This window comes from Oxyura jamaicensis, chromosome 5 (assembly GCF_011077185.1).
Source record: "Oxyura jamaicensis isolate SHBP4307 breed ruddy duck chromosome 5, BPBGC_Ojam_1.0, whole genome shotgun sequence".
NCBI lineage: Eukaryota > Metazoa > Chordata > Aves > Anseriformes > Anatidae > Oxyura > Oxyura jamaicensis.
The window spans coordinates 16,005,578-16,029,568 of record NC_048897.1 but is presented as its reverse complement, the minus strand read 5'-3'; the positions used below and the strand labels follow the sequence as shown (position 1 = coordinate 16,029,568).

At 33.0% G+C, this 23,991-nt stretch overlaps 1 protein-coding gene across 11 annotated transcripts in view; it reads right to left on the bottom strand.

Annotated features, from left to right (window-relative positions):
- Positions 1-23,991, bottom strand: part of RYR3 (ryanodine receptor 3) — a 222,108-nt gene that overhangs the window by 150,602 nt on the left and 47,515 nt on the right. For 6 of the 11 annotated variants that reach the window (XM_035328748.1, XM_035328745.1, XM_035328751.1 and 3 more), the window contains exons 4-11: positions 20,651-20,662; positions 20,277-20,348; positions 19,198-19,276; positions 17,102-17,214; positions 16,552-16,651; positions 12,699-12,792; positions 6,669-6,743; positions 5,384-5,540 (exon numbers count right to left, since the gene is read on the bottom strand). In XM_035328748.1, the coding sequence (XP_035184639.1) occupies positions 5,384-5,540; positions 6,669-6,743; positions 12,699-12,792; positions 16,552-16,651; positions 17,102-17,214; positions 19,198-19,276; positions 20,277-20,348; positions 20,651-20,662 (702 nt within the window). The remainder of the gene's footprint in view (positions 1-5,383; positions 5,541-6,668; positions 6,744-12,698; positions 12,793-16,551; positions 16,652-17,101; positions 17,215-19,197; positions 19,277-20,276; positions 20,349-20,650; positions 20,663-23,991) is intronic. The other 5 variants (XM_035328746.1, XM_035328747.1, XM_035328756.1 and 2 more) reach the window with 1 other exon arrangement.

The window sequence follows — 23,991 nt, the reverse complement described above, 5'->3', positions numbered from 1 at the left end:
AGAGGAGAGGAGAGGAGAGGAGAGGAGAGGAGAGGAGAGGAGAGATTTTTCAAATTTGAGAATGTTTTTAGGGGTATGAAGGCACTTTAAGCAATAGAGCATAAATTTATCTTCCTGATATTTTGTTCTTTGTGCTCCGTCCAGTTTCTCTAGGATTTTAGCCAAGCCATTTGATAGCAGCGTGCAGAGAGAGGGAATGTTTTCTAACAGCCAAAAAGTATAGTCATAAAAAGAGCAGTGGGAGTGGAGAGGACTAAAAAAGAAAAAAAAGTAAGAATTCTTAACTTGATATTTGTACCTATCTTAGCAGCAAAACTTTTTCTCCTTCAAAACCCTCTCTTCACAGCCTATTCTCTGTCTAACTCCCTGAAGCCATGAATGAATCAAGGTGAAAAAACAAAGGGGTCTCGAAGATGTCAAAGGAAAAATAGCAACAGTAACATATAAAAAAAGAAGAAAAAAAAAAGAACTTGGGGTAAAGCTGACAAAAATATGCAATGTTCACAAGTAACTTAATATACTAGATGAAAGGCATGATTCAGAAAATGGGAGAATTCCTACTGATGGCAAGTAAGGAATGGCAGTGTGAATGGGACAAAGAAATAAAACTCAGCTTTACAATGATTTTTCAAGAGTGTTCTTGAAAAAGCATAGTAAGGAAAACGTCCTTGATATTTCAAGGGCTTCTTTAGCCTACTCCTAAAAATTGTTAGACAACCTGACAGCTGAACTCTGACTAAGACCGACCTATGTTTTCAAGTTGAAATTGTATCAAATTATTGCACACTGTTATTGTGTTGAAAGTACTGCCATAGGCAGAACCTATTTAACAAAAGTAAAAGGCACAAAGTCAACAAATATAAGAGGACTGATACCTTGACCTTAAAGTGAACCTGTCTTGCTGGTATATTTACTATAATTTGTATACCCTACTGTATATGTTTCTGCACACCAGTAGCCAAGAAAAGAAAAGAAAAAGGGTAGTTTTAGTTTTACCTTCTCCTTTCTTCTCCCATATCAAATAAGTAGAAAAAGTAGCTTAATACAGTATTTGAAAGATTGCAACTTTTTAGTGCACTCAGATGAATGAATAGCTGAACGCTGTAAAATGTATCTGGAATGCATAATATTTTAAGAGGACTTAAAGATATTATACCTTTAACATTGAGAAATATATGTAACTATATGCAACAAAGATAATTGAGACATAAAGCCAAATTTGTATGGTAACTACATCCATGTGGAGGACCAAACAAACTCCTTTCCTGAGTGATGTGTCTTCTTGACAGAGTATTACAAAATCCTAGCAGTTTTTAACTACTCACTTCAGAAAGGAAAACTGAGGACCCTCCTTTTTATTTCTGGGAAGCAACGTTTTTTTTTTTTTTGTTTTTTTTTTTTTTGTGACTGGAAGACTCAACAGGCTTATCAATTCGAAGGAGAAGTTTATCCTTTAAAATGATACAACTTTACTATCATTTTGACACAAATTATGTAAAAACATTCATAACTTACATGCTTACTTGGAAATGATCACTATAAAATATGAACTTACAAATAAATAATTGAACATTTAGCAACTACAGTATGTGAAGGACTCTATAATACTTATCATCTTGTTTCAAAAACTAACTAAACTTTATGATAGCTACTAAACTATTACAACATCCTAATGCCATATTGAGCCCCTAAGATAGCTACATGTTGGCAGTAATATTTAAATGATATCAAATCCTTCTGCATGAGTCATCTGTGACTTTTGAATGTGTTAGAATGTTACTTACTCAGACTACACAAATAATTTCTTCATTGTCAGTTGTATATATAATCATTGAAATAAAATATTAAATGTCAAATATTAATTCTGGGCTATGACAGCTCTCAGAGAAACAAACATTATTAAATATGCTCTTGTTCTTCACTTTGTTTATTCTCAAAGAAATTTAAAGCAGAATCAAGGTTCTGCTCAACAGAGTACACTGAGCCAAGTACTGCGCTGGAATGAGAACATCCCATTTCAAAACAGGATTCCATCTGGTGTATGGAAACTGCTGTCTCTGTGGTCACAAAGCATTTCACTGTTAACTGTTGCCCTAAAATATAAAGGTTGACATTTTAAAAGTTCATCAAAAACAAAGATCATATTAAAGCCAACAAAAGGCATATTTTTTTTTAACTTAGTTTGCAGTAATTTGCAGTAAACAGACACATATTTCATATCCTATTTTCATTCAAATTGGCACCATAAACCAGTATGTTCTCTCAATGTCTCTTTACTGTATTCTTTCACTTTTTTAAAAAGCTCCATTTTACTCTTATTTATGTAAGGACGGAAAAATCTTATTTAAATTTATAATTTAAAATATCTATTCTGATTTCCAGTGCTGTCTGACAAAAGGAAACAAAACAGTGAAAGTAGGTATTTTATGAATGCTATCGTCAAAGGTTTTGAAAAGCAAGGAAAACAAGATTGCTGAAGTAGTATAGAAAAATACTGAAGATAAAGGTACACCGTTTCAGCAAGAGGGTCTCTATAGCAACTGTTGAAAAAATAAGACTTTAAGGTATGTGTTAAAAACTCCTGGGAAACCTTGGGTATTTGGTATACTCCACATAGCTGTGCCTATAGGCAAGCAGAATCTCCCTTTTTCTATAAAATCTCTTTTGCTGGCTTCCAAAAAGAAAGAATGGGGAAATAAAATATTTCCTTTTGGATACTGCACAGCAATGTATATTCTGAGCGATCTGGTCTGAATTCAGTGTTAAATCCCACTTGGAGCAGAACCACAGAATGGCTGTGGTTGAAAGGAATCTGAAGGTCACGTAGTCCAGCCCCCAAGGCTGAACTGGATGACTTCCACGGTCCCTTCCAACCTGAGTTATTCTATAATTCTAAAGGGCAAACAGCCAGGTATTCCAGCACATTTAAGGATCTGTACACAGCTGGCTAGGAAGTTATTAGTTATCTTGAAATGTGCTTTAATTCATGTCATATTTGCTCTAAAATGACCTTAAAGGAGGCTATAGCAAGGTGGGAATCTGTTTTCTCCCAAGCACTAAATGATAAGAGGAAATGGACTTAAGTTGCGCCAGGGAGGTTTAGGACAGATATTAGGAAAAAATTATTCACTGAAAGGGTTGTGAAGTATTGGAAGAGGCTGCCCAAGGAAGTAGTTGAGTCACCGTTCCTGGAGGTATTCAAAAAAGGTGTAAGTGGGGTCCTTAGTGGTATGGATGACCTGACAGGTTAAAGGTTGGACCAGATGATCTGAGAGGTTTTTCCAATCTAAATGATTTTATGATTCTATCATATTAAGGTACAGCCAAGTGAAAATACTTGATTGAGGTAATGAACAAGAGAAAACTAAGACAAATGTTTACAAAGAATAACGTACAGAAATTAAAAGATAATCACACTTGCATGTATCTAATATAACCATTAGTTCTAAGTTTTTTCCCCCTCAATCTATATGTAATCAGCACTAATTTCTTTAGGTTGGCTCTAAAAGTCAATTCCTTCTTACAGCCCAGATCGATCCTTGGGGCCTAGTCACATCCAAAACCTCACCCTTCTCTCTTCAGGAAGAGTTTTAACCATCCTGTTATCACTGTTTGTTTCTCCCATCTTTGGGAACACTAACATTTCTATCAACTGGCAATTCTCAGATGCCTGAGAGTAAACAATTATTCATATTCTTGCCTCAGGCAAAAGCAGATGACCACCTATTGTGAGATACTCTCTTCTATATAGAACAGCAAAAATCTTAGGATGACAAGACAACGAAGTTGTATTTCACATAAAAATGTAAATTAGCAACCATATTAATGAACAAATGAAATAGAAGGGACGAATGCATTACACAGTCATTACTGACTTCTGCATAATTAATTACTACTGTGCATCACATCAGTCATTTTGGGCATTGTAACAAATTTCATGAATATGCCTTTGAGGCACAACAAGAGTAAGAAAATATATGTTATTTTTAAGTCAGGATATGAGAAATGATTTATTATATGTTTAAGTATGTATGTGGATGCATATATAAACATAAAATACAAATACTTAAAATTTATACATTTATAACAAATAGTTTAAAATATTAAGCCCGTGTCCAATTAGGCAGTGAGTACATTAAAACAATTTGAACACAATGTTAAACCAGTAGCTGTGGCATTCCTGGCACACACACCTTTACTAACAGGGTGTCCTGATTTGACAGAAATTGGAAAAAATTACAGCTGTAATAAATGTCCCTGCACAACATCATACGTAAAATCTACACTGAGTAGCCTTTACACTTCAGGAAGAACCCAACATTTATTTGGTGAGCTTCTAGCTATCTAAGACACATTTCCTGATAATTTTTCAATTATTTTGACTGCTTAAAATAAGAATTCTTGGCATACAGTATGCAGTCACCCTAATGAAATAAACACGATTATTTTAAAATGTTAAAATGGAGTATTTGCTTTATTATACTAACAGACATCTAGTATCTGTCAAGATCCTTAATGATAGATTTTATGTCACACACATCTAACTTCAGAGATTCTCTTTCACCACCTCTCACGGACCATACACATAGAAAATGTATCTTCTCATATCCAACCAAAGCCATCTATTGTAGCAGCTACAACAACTATTTGTAAATAACATGAAAAAATGAAAGCATGTAAAAATTTTTCATCATCTTTGTTATAAAAACCTTTCACTTTCTGGAATAAAAAAAAAAAAAAAAAAAGTTTTTTAACTTTACCAAGCTACATATTCATTCTTCATCCTTTCTCTTTTGTACTTTTTTTTTTTTTTTTCAGCTGGAAATGATGAAAAAGCAAGCAAAATGCAATTAGCAGCTCACTAAGTTGCAGTTTGAAAACATAACATTTAGAAATCGCTGACTACTTTTTGCTTGCAATTCACCTATCAGCACACCGCATAAAGAATAAAAAGGGCAGAATTTTACCCAACTGAACTGAATTCATTTCAGCTGTGACAGAACTGAAATGAATGACATTCTAATGAGAATCTGTCCAACTAAAATGAGTCTATGACTACAGATTCCATGAATTCCATTCTATGAATTCTATGAGTTTCATTTATATTAAATTCACTTTATCTTGTACTGTATTAGCTTTCATTTTTTTTTTTTTAACCTGTCAATAATTTAGATTACTATAGAATTTATCTATCAGTCTCACTGCTCTTCAAGGAAATCTTTACTACTCTCATTTCAGGGTGTTTACCTTTGCAATTAAATGCATAATCCCTATCAATTGCTTCAATTTAAAAATTACAAATAATCTATAAAATCATTGAACCAACACAGATCTAGTATTTGGTACTCCATATTTGTGACAAATTTGCATTAACATCATTTACCTTTGATGCTCTAAAACAGAAGGCAGTAGATGTTGTGTCTGACTTTTCTCTATCTAACATTACAAGTCCTTCATCATCATTCAGAGCCAAGTACATTCCTGTTGTAATATGTCGAAGACGGAAAGGTTGTCCCCATTTGATGTTACTTCCACTCCAACTAAACATACGAGACATCAAGGAAAAATGTTAATAAAATAAAATAAAATAAAACAAACAAACAAACAAACAAACAAACAACAACAAAAAACAGCAAACCTAACATTTGTATTCTGGGCTCTAAAGGAGTTTCAGAAAATAGAATACTATATAGAAAATCCTTTCTGCTTTTGATTTCAATACTTGCAACACAACAGATGCAAAACTGGTAATATGTTTGCAAATGGAACCTTGGAGAGGAGCAATCATTTTAATTTTCTTGGTTCTCTACCCTCTCCCTGTTTTATTAGGGTATTACATACAGTATCTATAAAAAAACCTACACACATTCTGAAAAATAATAAAGTGTCTATAAAAAAAATATATTACTGTTTTGATTTCCACACATGCTTCTAAAATTCCAAGTAAAAAGAAAAGGTTTTAGTTTTGGCCTTGAGCAATGTCTTCAGCATAAGTATCTCATAGGAAACAGTATTTTTGACATGGGAAACAGACAAAAGAAAGCCTTAAAATACTGGCGTTGCCTGTATAATTGTATCATGGTAGATTGCTTTTTATTACTGACAATGAACGGGCTAACAGTTATCATATAGCAAGGCAAATATAGAGAATTATAAATATAAAAATATAAATTAATTATAAAATTAATTATAACTATAAATAATATAAATTATCTATATAAATATAGAGAAATATATAAAAAAAATCTATCAATCCCATTTTTGGGACTGTTCAGCCTGGAGAAGAGGCTCGGGGTGGGGTGATCTTAACATGTATAAATATCTGAAGGGAGGGTGCAAAGAAGACCAAGCCAGGCTCTTTTCAGTGTTGACCACAAGAGGCAATGGGCACAAATGGAAACACAGGAAGTTCCATCTAAACATCAGGAAGCACTTTACTGTGTGGGTGATCGACCACTGGAACAGATTGTCCAGAGGGGTTATGGAGTCTTCCTCCTTGGGAATATTCAAAAGCCACCTGGGCGTTTCCTGGGAAACCTGCTCTAAGTGCTCTAGGTGGGGTTGGACCAAATGACCAGAGGTTCCTTCCAACCTTAATGACTTCACAATTCTGTGAAATTGCTATTAATGTAGCAAGGGTTACTGACAAGTTCAAAAAATGTCTGTACCTTATTCGAAGTGGTTCTACTCTCCACAAAGACCTTGCTCGAACTCCAGCTCCTCCAGTTTCATAAAGTACTTTCCTATGGGCAAATTCAGAAGATCATCCTCTTGTCTTTGTAATACTTGGTTTATATAACTTACTCCTCCGTAAACTCTCACTTTTCCCTAGCTAAAGACGGAGATGAATGGAGAGAAGATTCCTACTCATCAGTGAGAGCACTATACACAATCCAAATGTCTCAGGTAAATTAGGAATTAAGGCTATTTACATTAATTTACTCTCTCTGAAGTTGATAAAATACTTTGCCTTCAAAATGGAGTTGATAAAACACTGTGCCTTCAAAGTGTTTGAGAATCTTCTTTTCTTCCTTAGTCATGAAAATGTGTAATTCATGTAGTTCCCAAGATATTAAACTAAATTACTAATGCTCTTAAATACAAACATAATGTTAAAACTAATCATTTACGTTTCCATACATTAATAATAATCTGCATGAATACTACATTGGCAATGTCACTGCTAGTATTACTTCTAAAATTCTAACAAAAATACAAGAACGGTGATAAGCATACAAAAACACTGAATCACAATCCTTACAAAATAAATACTACATATTAAGTTCTATACTAGGTTTTAGGAAATCTGGAGAAATAGAAAACATGAAATAAACAGATTCAGCCTTTAACATAATCTCATTTAGTTGAACTTTTGGCAGTGGGTCAGTGTCATGTTTTAGTGTTGAAACTTAACATTCTACTTAATCATCAAATACAATCTATGGCAAATATATTCTGCAACAACAAAAAATAGGAAATAAACTTTTAATGAAATACTTCAGTTATAACAATATATTTGAAAGTTTGATGTGTGTTTACGTATCTTAGTATATGTTAAGAATTCCTTAACTAAGTAAGTTTAATTTCTTTAGCACTTAACTTGGTGGAATTCATTCTATGCACTATGATCAATAGATGGAATGAAAATAACTTGGAAATAATAATAATTCCTGAGAGTTTAGCTGCAATATTAAAAATACATATTCAAACAATTTTGTACCATGTCTTTTTTTTAATCACTTCACATAACTAAATTCTTTAGACTGAAACGTCTTATAGACTTAAATCAAATAAAGTATTGTTTTGAAATTAAAAGGTAAGAAAATTAAAATATTTGAAAACGCTGACATATAATCTAGGAGTGAAGTTTCAGCAGAAGACGCATCTGCTGAATCTTTACTTATTATGATTTCTGGCATTTCAAAAAAGAATTCACAAAATACAGTGAGAAACTGATATAACATGATTGCCAGTCTTGTAAAGGGTAGCTCAACCACAATAAATTCTGGAAAGGAACTAAAGCAATAAATGCATATTTTTAGGCTACTATCAGCAACATTACTGCTTTTAGAAAGCTATGTTAGAGTGGAGGCATTGCTTTCACAACATGATTGCCAAGCTGTCCTCCATATTTTACTAAATAATGGTTTATTGCACTGTCATTCTACAATAAACTGAAACATTCTGTTACTGGTAGCAAATGCTCAGCAGAAGCTCTAACTGAATAGAAAACCTGTTCACACTGAAAACGAGTATTAGGGGATTACATTATCCCTTTTTTGCTACACCTGTTCCTTCATTTCAAAGAATATGATTCTATGATCTATGTGTAAACTGTGAGTGTGGAAACAGCTCTCCAGGCAAACAACAATAAGAAAATAATTTTCTAAATAATTGTAAATAATAATACATAAATAATAATTGTACTGCAATAATAAATAAATTGTAATATATAGTACAATAGTACTATATAGTACTATATAGTACAATATAGTACAATAAAATAGTACTATATAGTACTATATAGTACAAAATAGTACTATATAGTACTATATAGTACAATATAGTACAATAGTACAATAATAAAAAAATTGTACTGCAATAATAAATAATAATTGTACTGCAGTACATTGTTTCATAATTCAAGCAAGACAGAAGGGTTCATACATACAAGCAGAATTATTCTAGGTGCAGAACAAATTGATTCACTAGCTTCATTCTGGAACTGCAATAAACTTTCAAAAGGGTTCTTCAATTTTTATTAGGCAGCCTTTTTTTTTTTTTCACAGAATCACAGAATCACAGAACAGTCTAGGTTGGAAGAGACCTCCAAGATCACCGAGTCCAACCTCTGACCTAACACTAACAAGTCCTCCACTAAACCATATCCCTAAGCTCTACATCTAAACGTCTTTTAAAGACCTCCAGGGATGGGGACTCCACCACTTCCCTGGGCAGCCTATTCCAGTGACTAACAACCCATTCAGTAAAGAAGTTCTTCCTAATATCCAACCTAAACCTCCCCTGGCGCAACTTTAGCCCATTCCCCCTCGTCCTGTCACCAGGCACGTGGGAGAACATACCAACCCCCACCTCGCTACAGCCTCCCTTCAGGTACCTGTAGAGTGCATTTTTTTCTATTTTTAAACTTTTCTGTTCATATATTTATTGACTGATACCTAAGGGCGAACCTTTCAACAATCAGATTACTTGATTCATGCTTATTCCTAAATGTTTTCATCTATTTCTAACAATAAATGTTGTAGCTTTGTCAGAGGTAATAACAGCAATTCATAAAACCTGTTCTGCCCTTTCTCGAATGAGAGAAAGGTTGTGGAAAGATAAAAAAGACAGTTCCAATGTTCCTTGCTTAATTAAAACAATCGTAATAGACCACAAACCATAAAGGTGGTTAAACTGGAAATAAATAAATAAATAAATAAAAAGGAGAAAGTAGAATTAAAAATTACCATTGTCGTAACTTGGTTAAGGTCAAAAATTTTCAAATTCTGATTTGGTGATTCAGAAAGTATTTTGTTTTAATCAACATCAAACATCTGTTTCTAATAGTACAGTAGAGAAAGGTTTTCAATATTAAGTAAAAGTTCTCTGTACCCTGAGTTTCAGGACAAGACCTATAGTATTATCCATTTTATTATCCATTAAGAAGGTTACACAAATTCTGGTGCCTGGATTACAATTATTACTGAAATATGAAAATCTTTCTTACATATATTCCTGTGAACAGGACTAATCCACTTTAGCCTATAGGAAAGCTGGACCTTCTACTGTGATTTTTTATGTAAAAAAATGCAAAGCAAGGGAATTTAAAATCTGCTTTCTTGCTATGGCAAACTTCTCTGAATACTGTACATGCATACATAAAAATATCATAGCAGTCTATTCTAAATCAAAGTACTATTTTGAAATGCAGAATTTTAACTGGGTTTTCAGATTGACATTTTTTTTTCCCTTTTCAATAGTTACCAGGAAAAAAAAAATCTGCCTAGCATTATTCTCATGCTACTATTGGATATTGAACTCAAATTGTGAAATGAAAGGCTGTGTTGTTGTTTTTTTTTAATCTGAGCAAGTGTTTCCACAACTTTTCATCTAGTGAGAACACTGGTAGATCTGATACTCTGCTTCTTGATTAACACCAATATATTGGAAGAATCTATATATTAAAACAAAGTAAATTTGAGTGTGACAAACCATTTGCATACAGTATATTTGTAAGAATATGGACTTGCAGATCTGCATCTAGGAGTCACATTTAAGAACAAGTATGCAATTTCAAAAATTTCAAAATGACTGCACGATAACAGTAAGAATATAAATTCATAAATTTCTCATTGTAAAGGTATTAGCATTTCTTATACATCTCATCCTCTATGTTCCTGATACTCTAAAAGCTAAACACAAGAAAACAACAAAAACTAGCAATCAATTCATCTTCATTTCCAAACTCAACACTGAATACATAATAATTGCATGGAGTTTTTCTTTTCATTTTTTGCCCTAGATCCTCTTTGGTCCCATTTGCATCACTGATATTACTTTTATGATGGCTGACTCTAATGACATTTTCCCTAGACAAGTTCAAAATTAATAATTCTTTTCCATTCTCTTTGACATCTTCCATTTCTTCTTGGCTCAACTCAACCACACCTCCTCCGTATCCTGACTTAGCTACCATCAATATTCCTCTGTTCACTTCTTATACTTCTTGAATTCATATACTGTTTAATTTCTATAACTCTCTTTCAGCTTTTTTCTACCTGAATCACTATAGTATCTTTAGTAGCCTCATCTTATGCTAATAAAACTGCAAGTAGAAAATTTCTGTTTTTTCAGCTTCTTCATTTTCTTCAGCTTCTCCTTCATCCCATCCATCTCTTCATCTTATTCTTTTTTTTTTTTTTTTGGTTGTTGTTGTTTTTTCAAAACCTTCCTTTCTGATATGTAATAAGCCCATCCCTTGCATTTTTACTTGGCCTACAAAAAAAAGGATTACTATGCAGAGGACTGTCCCTATGTGAATTGTAAGAATTACTCTTTAAAGAAACCTACAGAAAATTAAATCTCTTCTATGAAAAGAGAAATAATCAATGTTGCATAACTTAGGCAGCTTATTTAATAGTATTACTGGAATGCATTGAAATAATTACACAAAGAGATGAAATTAAAGAACAATGTTTTCTAACAGTTCTCTCTCTCTTATTCCTAGAGGTCTTTGTTTGCTTTTTATGTATTAATTTGGTTTTGTATAATATAAATTTGACTCCTACAACTATGATCCAGTACAAACTTAGCCTTATGTCTGTTATGCAGCTCACAAATTCAAAAGGATAGAATGAGTCCAAATCAATTTGAGCACACTGCATCATCACTGAACACTACAAAATGATCAATTGAGCATTCATGGTATCCTCTTATTTTAGGATATATAAGGAATAGGATATATAGGATATATAGGAATATACATAAGTTTAATTCAGAAAAATAATCAATTTTTAATTTTACCCTTTTATTTACATTGTTTTCAAAAAATGGAAGCAGGTCTTCCATTAAGGCAGTAACAGCACACACCAAGAAAAACAGTAAGGGCAAAAGGTCTTTACAATTATTTTTGATTTTTTAGCTATATCTGACTTGTGGATAAATTACATCAGCAGCAACATACAGTATTTTTGAGCATATTGAAAAGCCTTGGCACCTATTCTAATCTCATTAAGACTGGGTGATCAAAATATTAGTGTCAATATGACATTGATGTATCCATAACCTAGCATTTCCACAAGTGTTATGTTTTTATCCTAGGAGTGCACAATTAACATTTTACACTCAGTGCAAACTTTCTACCTTTTTTGTACATAGGAACAGAAAAGAAGCAGAGAAAAATCACCTGCAAATGAAGTCCTCTAACATTCAATTTGGGTGTGGAGACCTTTTTTACTTGACAGAAATGCAAAATTGGAAAATTTAGCTGAGAAGTTTACTTAACTTGTCATTTGTGTTATCATATTACATAAAGCATAAGTGATTTGCCACATCAGGTACAGAGAACTTATTTCTTGAATATGATCTTTAATGTTTTTTTTTTATTATTATTATTTTTATTTTTTTTTTGTATATCAAAATGATTAGTTTGCTGTGTTTTTGATTATCAGCAAAATGTTAAGTTAAATCCAGGTAATAATAAATCATCACTATATATTAAAGTTGTAGTTTAACACAAAAGAGATTTTATACAATTTATTTTAATGTATTAATCAAATGTGATTAATAAGAGTGGTATCTTGCAAAAATGTACAATATATAAAATATGAAAGATATTTGAGAGTCTGAGCCTTCAGAGATTTTCCTAGTTTTTTGTTGTTGTTGTTTCTATTACCATTTTCCCCACTAATGTTTGTTTACCTCAGCTTATAGTAATACACATTAAAGAACATAACAAGCTGCAATCTTGGTGGAATTCAACTACTTCAATTTCAGCAATACAGGAACTTATGACTGATTTTCTACTTAGTAAATCTCTCAACATCTTGTAACTATGTCACTGCCTAATTGAAGATAACTATCAAGAGAGTTTAACCTATTTAACTCATCTAATCTCAAATTCAAGTGCCAATCAACAATCTACACTTTTTTTTTTTTTTTGCGAGGAGAGTGTATCAAAATGCATCACTACTCACTTCTGCTGTGAATCATTCTGATCTGTAGATGGAATTGTCAAACACTCATCATGGCCATGGAAAAAACGTACTACATGCCCACCAAGAAGATACCCTGCAGAAGAATCACATTCACTCATTAGTTTAAATATTGCCCATACAAAAATATCTCCATCAAAATAATAATAATAATAAAAAGACCTGGTTCCTAGGTGAAATCTGTATTCAAATTTTTCATTTCTTTTAGTGAAATAAAACAACTAGAACAAACTTGTATAGCAAAAGAATATTATTTTTAGTATCTTTTCCAGTTAGAAATATTTCTTCTGTAAATGCAAATAACAAGAAAGCAATTTCTTAACATTTAAAAATCAAATTAGAATTCTGGGACAGAAAAGGAAAATGAAAAAATTTGCAACAATTTCTGTTTTGAAAATTGAATGGTTTAGGTAGAAGTTAAATCAAACATATAACACCACAGCTTCCTCCCCCTTTATAAAATTAAAATTGTTCACAATAAAAAATAATTTGGTGAGTTCGTGAGCTTGTTCTGACATTTATAATTTGTGTCAGAATCAAAACTGCACAGCAGTTGGAGACAGAGGACGGAACAACACTTACCAGTTCTGAAAATTAAGCTTAATGGAAGCTAACTTTCCAAGCCATTTAACACAAAGACTATAGGTCAAAATGAGGCACTTTGCCTCAGAGAAAAAAAAAAAAAAAAAGAAAAAAAAAAAAAAAAAGAAAAAGAATGGTGTAGGAGGAGAATGATTCATCAGACCCCAGTCCAAACTGTTCTGACCTTCTAAGTGAAATTAATGCCCTTTAAAAGAACAGATTTTTAAAGGAGGAAGGGTGGAATGAAACTTTTATATTGTGATGTTGATTCAACAGAAATTTGTAAATTAGAAAAATGGTAACTGGCAATTATCCTGTTACCAGTCAATACAAGGGTCGAAGTAAAGAAAGAACGTGAAGAAACAATACTTCCCTGACATCTATGTTACAACAGAAGTATTTCAAAAATCACAAAAAAGTCTGTTATGTGACTTGCAGCTCAAGTGTAGGCTCAGAAAATTCCACTTTCTCAAAGTCTGTCCATTCCAGCTGAGTTAGGCTGCTAAGTCTAAGATATGATCACTCTTCATTTAGGTCATTCTGAGAAGTATATATACAGCTAACATAAAAAGTTGGGAAAAAACTGACACACAGAAAATCCACCTCTACGCTTACCCCACTCTATCCCTTTTTTTTTTGAATTATATGACCAATAGCCACTGGGCTACATGGTACTGGGGTTCCAAGTCCAGCACAAAGGGCCATCAAGATGATTAAGAGACTGAAGCATCTCTCCTAAGAAGAAAGGCTGAGATATCTTGGCCTGTTTGACCTGGAGAAGAAAAGGCTCATGGGATCTCATCAATGTATATAAATACCTGAGGCAAGAGTGTAAAGATGACTGAGCCAGTGGTATAAAGGTGACAGAGCCAGTGTAAAGACGACAATGTCAGGACAAGAGGCAATGGGCACAAACTGAAATACAGGAGAATCCATCTGAACATCAGGAAACACTTTGTCACTGTGTGGGTGACTGAGCACTCACTCAAACAGGTTGTCCAGGGAGACTGTAGAGTCTCCATCTTCGGAGATACTCAAAAGCTACCTGGACAAGGGCCTGGACAAGCTGCTTTAGGTGGCCCTGCTCAAGTAGGGACTGGATCAGATGGCCTCCAACCTCAACCATTCTGTGATGAGTGGTTACTTACAAAATTTCACTGTCAAATCCCTACTATTACAAAGATCTGAAATATGCCACTGATCTTCCATGATCTCTCTGTGTAGCACATTATGTTTGTCTTCCATTACAAGTTTTTAATTTTATTATAGGATGGCTTTTCTGTTTGCTTGGTTTTGTTTTGCCTGGGAAACCTGAGAACACAGTGACTTTTCCAGGGTTAACCTCTGTTCTATTTATGATCCATGGTGGCAAGAGACCAGATGACCATTTATAAATATATGGATTCAGCATAATACACTTCTCACAGTGGAAAGCTAGGTATTACAAACCAAATCCATGTCACATATGCTCTTAAAATGAAAACCTGCAAACACTGACACAAACTTCTTACACAGGTATACTGTGGTGTTCTGTGCTATGCCTTACAACCTAAGGAAAGAAAATCCAATGTTATTTAAAACCATTTGGGCTTAGAAGATCCTCACCATAATTCAGATAACTGTGGTGACAGTTACTCTTTAGCACTAGGGTAGTTTATGTCTGTCAAGACTTAGTATAGCTGATCCCTGGGAAATTCAATATACTAAATGTCTCTTCAAGGTCCCTTATAGCTCCTTTTTCCCAATGATCCTGTATATTATTATATCATAAGTGATTAGTTTGAGGATTTTAGCCAAGTGATACAGAATGAACCTGACTTAGCCATTTACCATTCATGAATGTGGAAAGCTGATAGTTTGAACAGAGAACAGCAGAGGTAAAGTACAATGTTTGTTATCATCATGTCACTAATATGATTTCTGCAATTTAAAGCTACACTGGCTCCTTTGCCTTTAGGCATATCATAACCTCAAACCATTTTTCTGTGCTAGTCCTTAGGCTATCTGGATGGGAAAATGCCAATATTCCAAATTTACAGTGTGCATGCAAAATTAAGAGGGATAGTGTAGGAGTCATTTTGACTTTTTAAACCAGATTTGGTAACAATGATGTTTGGGCCTTTTGTATCATTTTTAAATTAATTTTTTATTTCTCAAAAACTAACTATTCGTTTTTATCTTTTCAATTTTTATTTTACTTACTTCCAAATTGTGCTTGGATGAACTTATATATTGGTCTCTTTCAGAAACTGTTTCAATGACCTTCAGAATTGATCCTTTACTTTGCCCTGTTACTTCAGGAATCTCTTAGGAATGCTTCACATATTTTCTTATGTTAGAAGTTAGAAAGAATATTTTTAAAAGTACTGATTTTTCTACGTCTTATGCTGTGCATATTATTTTGATCTAGTTTTGCTAAAAATCCACTATTCTCTGTGTCACTTAGTATTATAAACTCCCTGAGAATATTCAGACTTGAATATTGACTTTTCTGCAAGTTTGAACCAGTCTGTCTTAGTGACAGAGGATGGCACTGAAATAAAGAGTAACATTGACTGAATGAGCTTTTCATTACAGAACAAGGTGTTTCTCAAACAGAATAAGGTGACGTTTTCAAACATGATTGAGAAATGCAGTCAAGCACTTAGAGAATAATCTTGCCCATGTGGTGTGGGATATAGGGCTGATTAAGAGGACCTATTTAGAGAGCTCATTTTGAGTGACTATTAGAGAAAGACACTAAGGAAGCATGGCTGTAAGATCCAGAAATAATTTTGAGACGGTATCTTTAAAAACACAATGAGAAGTTTGAAATAGGAACTATGAGAAACTTGTTTTCCATTTTGCATGTACCTTATGTTTCTCATCTATCTCATGATACATGGTATTTGAAAATCATCTACAAAATCTTAGTTTACTGGCTTTAGTTATTCTGTAGACCCTACTCCCCAGTATTAAAGTGAAGTCTATAAACTCATCACTTGATCTGTTAGTCCTCATTTTTCATGCAGGTTTCTATGCTTTGTAAATGCAGAGTTACTTTATTTATTTAGCTTTTCTTCAGTTAATTCAGCTGATGTATCTGTATTTTCCCATTTTCCCTTCCATTACTTTTCTCTCCTATGCTCATTTTCTGTACTTTAACAAGCTCTTCAGATTGATGTTCTAAGGTGATTTTTTCATTCAGTCTTTATGAAAAATGATACAAAGTCATCTAAACTATATAAACTTCTAAATAAATAAACCACCAAACCTTCTGTAATATTGCTTCCTGAGCATGTAGGATGTACATTCCAAAGCGTTTGCATAAAGGAGGCATCCACCTGAATACTTCCATTTGACATGGAGAGATGCTAAAACAAGAAGACAGTAAAACAAGAAAACAGTGAAATCTGTGCTTAAAAATATTGAATATATTCCTTTCCCAACCAAACAGAAATATATAATAAAGTAGAAATACATAATAAAGTAGAAATACATACATTCTTTAAAAATTACTAGCAACCGTTTTAAAATTATCTCTTTTCTAAAACCTTATCAGCACACTACAGCTGCAGCTTAGACATCTTCCACAGTTAACAGAAATACAAACTTCCCAAGATGCAGAATGCAGAAGGATAAAAGCATGCAAAATCTTGCTCTATGGGAAAGAAAACCTTTCACTGAGAAAAAAATAAATGCATTAAAACTAGGCATCATTCTTCTATATCAGAAAAAAATTCAGTTGTAAGAATCCCGACACCTTCCCCCAGCAGTTTGTATTTTCCCACCATGAGATTCACTTGCTAAATAAACAAACCTACCAGGTATCTTTCAGAGGACACACTGACCAGGATAAGATCATCACCTATTCGAACTTTTTCTCCTTCCGACCTTTGTTTAGATGCAGGGTGTATTGTCCACCAGCATGCTTCACCTAAAAGACAGAGATATCTTATCAAGGGTATATAAGACAGACAGTTCCCAAGAAATGTAAGGATATTTTTGTACAACATTGACATAACATAATAAAGAATCTTTCCTAAAGACACTCACTTTATAAAGCCACCTCATTCCCTTTTTCAATGCATTCATATTTTCCCTTTTTTTCTTGAAACTTTCTGGCAACAGATCTTTGCAATCACTGAAACTGGTATTTCCTGTTGCATGTTTTGTTAAGCTACTAACCACTTACAAAACAAAGCAAAATCCCTACTTCAGTTCTCTCACAGCCAGTAAACTGCTGCACAGTACCTTGGTCTCAATTATCAGCTTTTCTGTCTTCTTTTGCTTAATGTTCATATTTGTATTCAAAATCTCCTGTATCACTTCCACTCTATGCTACAATTATGTTGCAGAACTGAAACAAATACTCTGTAACTTTACAATATTGCTGCACTACAAACATCAGTGCTGGAAGCAGTTCCATTAGCACTACAAACTATATAATTACACAATAGCCAAGTCTAAACAGTGACAATTACAGAGCTTTTCCTATACATTAGATATAAGATTCCAGATTTTTTTGTGTACACACACACACACCAATTTGGGGAAGATTACCTAATTTGTTCTACAATATCACACATCTCAGTGTTAAGACCCTGATACAAAAAGTTGAATACAGCTTTCTCAATGGGTAATGCACAGTGGGAGAAAATTAAACAAAGGCAAAGTTGGAAACATAATACCAAGTGCAAAAAACTATTTAATCAACTTATAAATTTCATGTAAAACCTTCTTAAAATAAACTTTGAAGATTATAAAATTAATTATAAAGAATAATAAACAAAAGTTACATCCCATTACTAATAAAAGTATCTGACAACTACAGGCACACATTAAAAACTTAATAGGCAGAAGCAGGCACATGCACAATAACTTTGAAAAAAAACCGTGGAATTATGAAGATGGGTTTCATGGGAACTATTTTCAGAGCGAGAGAACACAGATTCCTCTTATCAAGATGCTTAAAGAAAATGGTCTCCATCTAAGGCAGCAACCAAAGATACAATCAAGTAACAGGCCAATACCTGCCCCAAACCATCTTCTGTATGGCTACTACAGAAAGAGAAACTTCATTTATTCAAAACAGGTCAGGTCATGTGGCTAACAAAACCATTCAGCAATTCTTAATGCTACATATACAGAAGCACCTAAACCTATTTGTGACTCTGCAATTGAGTTGATTTTAAATTCATTTAACATTAACCCTAACCCAGTGGCACCTTATTTTTTATATGTGATTTCATGGAAGCCCAATTCTTTTTACAGTATTTCTGTCAGCATCAGTGTTACTGGCAGTACTCCTGGCAATCAACTGATTAGATTTTAAAACTTTCACATAATTTCTCATTTGTGTTGCATCTCTTCCATTCTGTTGAAAACTAATGCAAACTATTCTTTTGATCCATTTTATACTTTTATTTTTCTTCAGCTATTTCAGCAATGTGCTTTATTGCACCTTTTCTGTTTTTCTGTATATAAAACTTCTTTATAAACTTCTTTGTTGCATAGTTAGAATGTTTATTGTGAATAAACCGATATATGACTTTCTCATACACTAATGCTATTGAAAGTGTCCAACTATGCAATTAGCAAATAAATGCATCAAATTTATTTTATTCAACGGAAATTTTTACTTCAACTTACCACTAGTGTTACCACTAGTGTTATTGCAGTTGTGGTAAATCAGTTTAATTACAAATACACTTTTACATTCTTATGCAAAGTCAGTTCAGTTAATTTACTGAAAGCCCTAAATACTGACCAGTTTTCATTACTGACAGTCATGATTTACTTTCAGTTATTTCTAATTTACACATAAACATTACATTCACAAGCTTACAGTAACATTAATTACAATGCCTCTTCTAAAAGCAGACGTGAGATATTTTCCTTCAAAAATAACTTTCCATACCTGCTGCATTTTCTCTCAGTCCCACATCAAATGCAAGTTTATCTGTCTGGGATCTTGATGATGTTAAACAAGTCAAATACTGCAAAACAGTGAAGTTATTGAAAACAAAAATCAACACAAGAATTAACACACATGCCAAATTAATACTACATTCACATTACCCCATCTTACTATCAGCCTGTGCTTTTTTTTTAATTCAAGTTAAGCATGGTGTTATTTGTAAATAAGCTTTCTCTGACTTCCTTAAAAAATCCAAATCCTTTTTCAATTTGCACTTATTTGTGTTGTGCAATAGAACTCTTTCCTTTCAAAATTTCACAGAGTTTATGAGATAGGAACAGGCAAACATCTTATTATAGCCTTGCTGTAATAAGTTTGCAGCGTGAGAACATATCAAGCATACCAAAGGGCAGTAATAATACCAACAAATCTGGTAAGTCAAGGCAATCACCATTTTTATGGTTCATAAACATAAGTAACAGAGATTAAAGACTAATGTAGAGTCTTCTAGTACAAGAAAAATGAGGGAGGACACTTTCTTCACCTCTAACTTCTTCAACCTCTATTAGTTATACTTGCATAGGCAGTAGAAGTCAGAGACCCAACACAGTTAAAATTTTCCAGTTGTACAACACAGTGAAACAACATTTATACAAGCTAGCACATTTTTGGACACAGGCTCTGGCAACTATGCTAATCTAAAAGGAACAACTAATCTTGTGAACTATGATGGAAAATCAACACATATCATGACAAATTCATTTGTAATAGCAGCAACTTGCTAACAGAATGATCATTGAAATGGATTCCTGAAGGACACAATTAATGGATAAAGAAGCTTTTCAGCTAAATTTCTGAGTGAAATAGATTTGAACAATCTGAATTTAAAACGTAAGGGGGGCCACTTCCATGGCACTGAGAAACCATAAGCTATTCATTTATTCATTTTTTTTTAATCTAGTGTAGAAAAGGATTTATAAAGAACAGTTCTTCTGATTTCATATATTTATTTGGATTTAAAAAACATTTATTTGTGAGTTCTGTGCTACCGATTACTGTGCAAGGGCTCTTTTGCTTACCATTTCACTGAACGAATGTCGAAGTAGTATAGCATGACCATATAGCAGGGTTCTGTGACCACCTTGAGCCGCCTACAGAACATGACAGAAAAGGTCAGAACTCCAATGTACTCTATGCAGTACAATCAGATTTATATAACAATGTGAAGAGTTATTACAGTTCACGTATTAAGTAACAATATTCAAGCAAATTACCAAATGCCTATGCTGGGCAAAAATCATAATAATGAAGTAGTAACAGCAACACCTAAATATCTGTCAATAAAATAAATGATCTTGGCCACAGACTGTTACTGTAACCCAATTTTTATCACAATTAAATAAAAACACAACATTTTAAAAAAACATTTGAAATGAAACAAGGTAATATTTACCTTTTTTATAAACTTCTCGGAGGCATTAAAAAACATAAAAAATAAGTTTATGTACACACAAATAAATTGCAATCTGAAAGAAGAAAAACGCACCTACTGCCCAAAGTAGTTTAAGTATATACAAAGGACTTGCTAGGATTAGTGCAAGCATTATTAGATTCATTACAGTAACTGCATCCATGATGTCAACCAAGCATGATTATTAATTTTCGCACTCTACAGGGACCTTAAAGGAAGCTGTAACGAGGTGGGGGTTGGTCTATTCTCCCACGTGCCTGGTGACAGGACGAGGGGGAATGGGCTAAAGTTGCTCCAGGGGAGGTTTAGGTTGGATATTAGGAAGAACTTCTTTACTGAACGGGTTGTTAGTCACTCGAATAGGCTGCCCAGGGCAGTGGTGGAGTCCCCATCCCTGGAGGTCTTTAAAAGACGTTTAGATGTAGAGCTTAGGGATATGGTTTAGTGGAGGACTTGTTAGTGTTAGGTCAGAGGTTGGACTCGGTGATCTTGGAGGTCTTTTCCAACCTAGATGATTCTGTGATTCTATGATTCAAATATGGAAATTTAAGATCAGGGAGGGCAAAACTGGATTTCCCATATGATTCCTTTAGTCAGAGAATTTAATACACATCTCCTGAGACTTTCTCAATGACCAGTAGAAAATAAATTCCAAGGGAAGAACCTTAAAAAGAAAGTTACCTACTGAAAAACAGATATCAAGCTTTACAGGCTTTCAACTCTGCCTCTCTCAGCCTTTTTCTTCATCTACATCTTATCTGCTAATTATTTATAAGTAACAAGCCAATTCAAATTTGAATAAGTAATATGACCAAAAGATTAATTTACTGATTTATTGTGGTGTTTTCCACTGAAACTAAGATTTTTTTTAGATCCTCAATCTCAGATTGTACGAAGTAAGACTTAAGGAATGCGATCTCTAAATTTTGCACAACCACTAATACTACTAAGGTGGCCAACATTATATTTCATTTTTCATCTCTCAGTCCAGATCATAACATTTGTATGAGCTAAATCCTGAGTAATAATGAAATGTCCTGGACAGCAAGTTAGAAAGTACTGATTTAAGAATGTTTAATGTCTCACACAATTTCTAGGTACTGCTCACACATACACACAGAATTTTTATTTTTATTTTTCATTAAAAAATTGTTTACTGTTCTAGTTTTGGGTCTATTTATGTAATCATTAAATATGAAAAATAATTCCACAAAATATAACTACAGAACATTAATTGTCTGTAGTATGTTACATGCTAGAAAGTACTGCTTTTAAAGTCAGTTCTTTTCCTAGGATTCATGTAAAGGGGACCAATATAATTAAAGGTAGTTGCTGGAACTCAAACGATGTTTATACATGTGCAGATAAATGATTTTGCACTCTGTGGAGAAGACATTAGTTAAATTATTAATTAGTATTACAAGCTGTATTCAATTTGCGTTCTACAGAACACTAACTTACAAGATACCAGGCTGAAGAAACTATTATAAACTTTAGCTCAACTTATAGAATGTTTATTACTAGTTCAAAGGAATACATATGAAATGCTGTTTGTCCAAACAGAAGCAATAAAAATCAAGAAGCAGTTCAGCAGAGATCTTTTATTACAACTGCAATAAAGTAAAGAAAATCTCATGTCTACTCTTTTTTTTTTTTTCTTTTTTTTAGCTAATCAGAAAGATGTTAAGAAATGAGGATTTGTGACCTGGTCAACATGAAACTTAAGTTTAAAACTGTTAACAATTAATACCATCTTATGTAACTTTATGCAGTTAATTGAGAGATTTCTCAGAATTATATGGTAAAGTACATACTCTGTTTCACTATATGAACCAAATAATTATATAAAATTTCTTAGTGTATCCTGCAGTGAACTAAAAATCTGGACTCCTGGATAATAATTTGTGGACCCTCACTGAAAATGTGTTAGATTACTGGGAAAAAAAATGGAGCTAAATATACCATATTTACTGCTGGTCATTCAGAGAACACAGATTAGCTTGGAATGTCATTACAGAAATTAATAACAGCAAAACCATCTGTAATTACAACTAGGTTATTAGAGAAAAAATTCTCATCAATTTGTAACAAATATACACATACTAAGTTAAGGAAATAAAATGTCTCATGCTATTTTTTTACTGAAAGCTTTTAAATGAATCACTTGTAAGGCCAACTCAAAAATAAATATATAAATAAATCAAAAAAGCTATGTTCTTTCTCCAGAATATCTGAAACTAAAAGCAAAGCTTTATTCCAAACTAAATTTAATATGGAAAGCAAACCTTTCAATGCAATGATAAACCAGTGGAACCAATAAAAGTTTAGCACTCATTATGAGAGGCCAACCTTTATCCATGGCTTTGTATTGAAAACAGAATGCAAATTAACATTTTAAGATATTCATTCCTACATTACATGCTGTCATTTTTCCCTACATTCCCTAAATTATGACCTGACAGAAAATTGTATTATTCATTCAGAAATAGCTTTTTTTCTGAGATCTGTTTTATAAATTGCTTATTACCGTATCAATTTGCTTTCCCTGTGCTAAAGAAGTGCTTTATAATACAAAATATGTAACTTGATTGGTATTTATGATGTATGTCTCAAAACAGTATCAATTAATTGTAACTTAAAAAATAACCTGTCCATTTTTGCAACAGCTCGCTGACAGAAGCTGGAGTCCACCTCCACAAAATGTAACAAATCCTTCTCATAGAAAGGAAGTTTTTTGCATTATTGCTTAAGCTTTCATCTTTTATTTAATCCTTGGTATTTATATGAAGTTCTGTGTTTCTATTACAATTTTCCCAATGGACAGTACCCAGTTTCAAAAGCAATATAGGGGAAAGTTGTTTTGAAAAAAACATGGCACAAGAGACCGCATTTTCTATTTTATTTATAAATACTCATATACTACTAGTTAGTAAATTAAATATTTTTGCTAAGTTTTTGGATGAATATTTTGGAAAAACTAAGAATTGTGATATTGCTGAGGAGTCCTGAAAGTGACTAAATCAATCTTACTTTTTGAAACAACACGGATCACCTGATGGAAGCCTACTTGACTAGGATCATGAAAGATTATGTTTTGAGTATTAAATGTATAAAAATCTGCAACAATTCTCTCAACTAATAAGAAAATTTCTTTTTAGAAGTTGTGGAGCTAACGAGACAATATTATGCTATTGATTTTTCTTCTGTAAGAATGACTGATACTGTGATATCAAATAAGCACACGGAATTACTGGATTTTTAATATAAACTGTACATTAATCTCCTTTAGATTTCTCCCCACTGGGTATTTTAGATTTTCCATA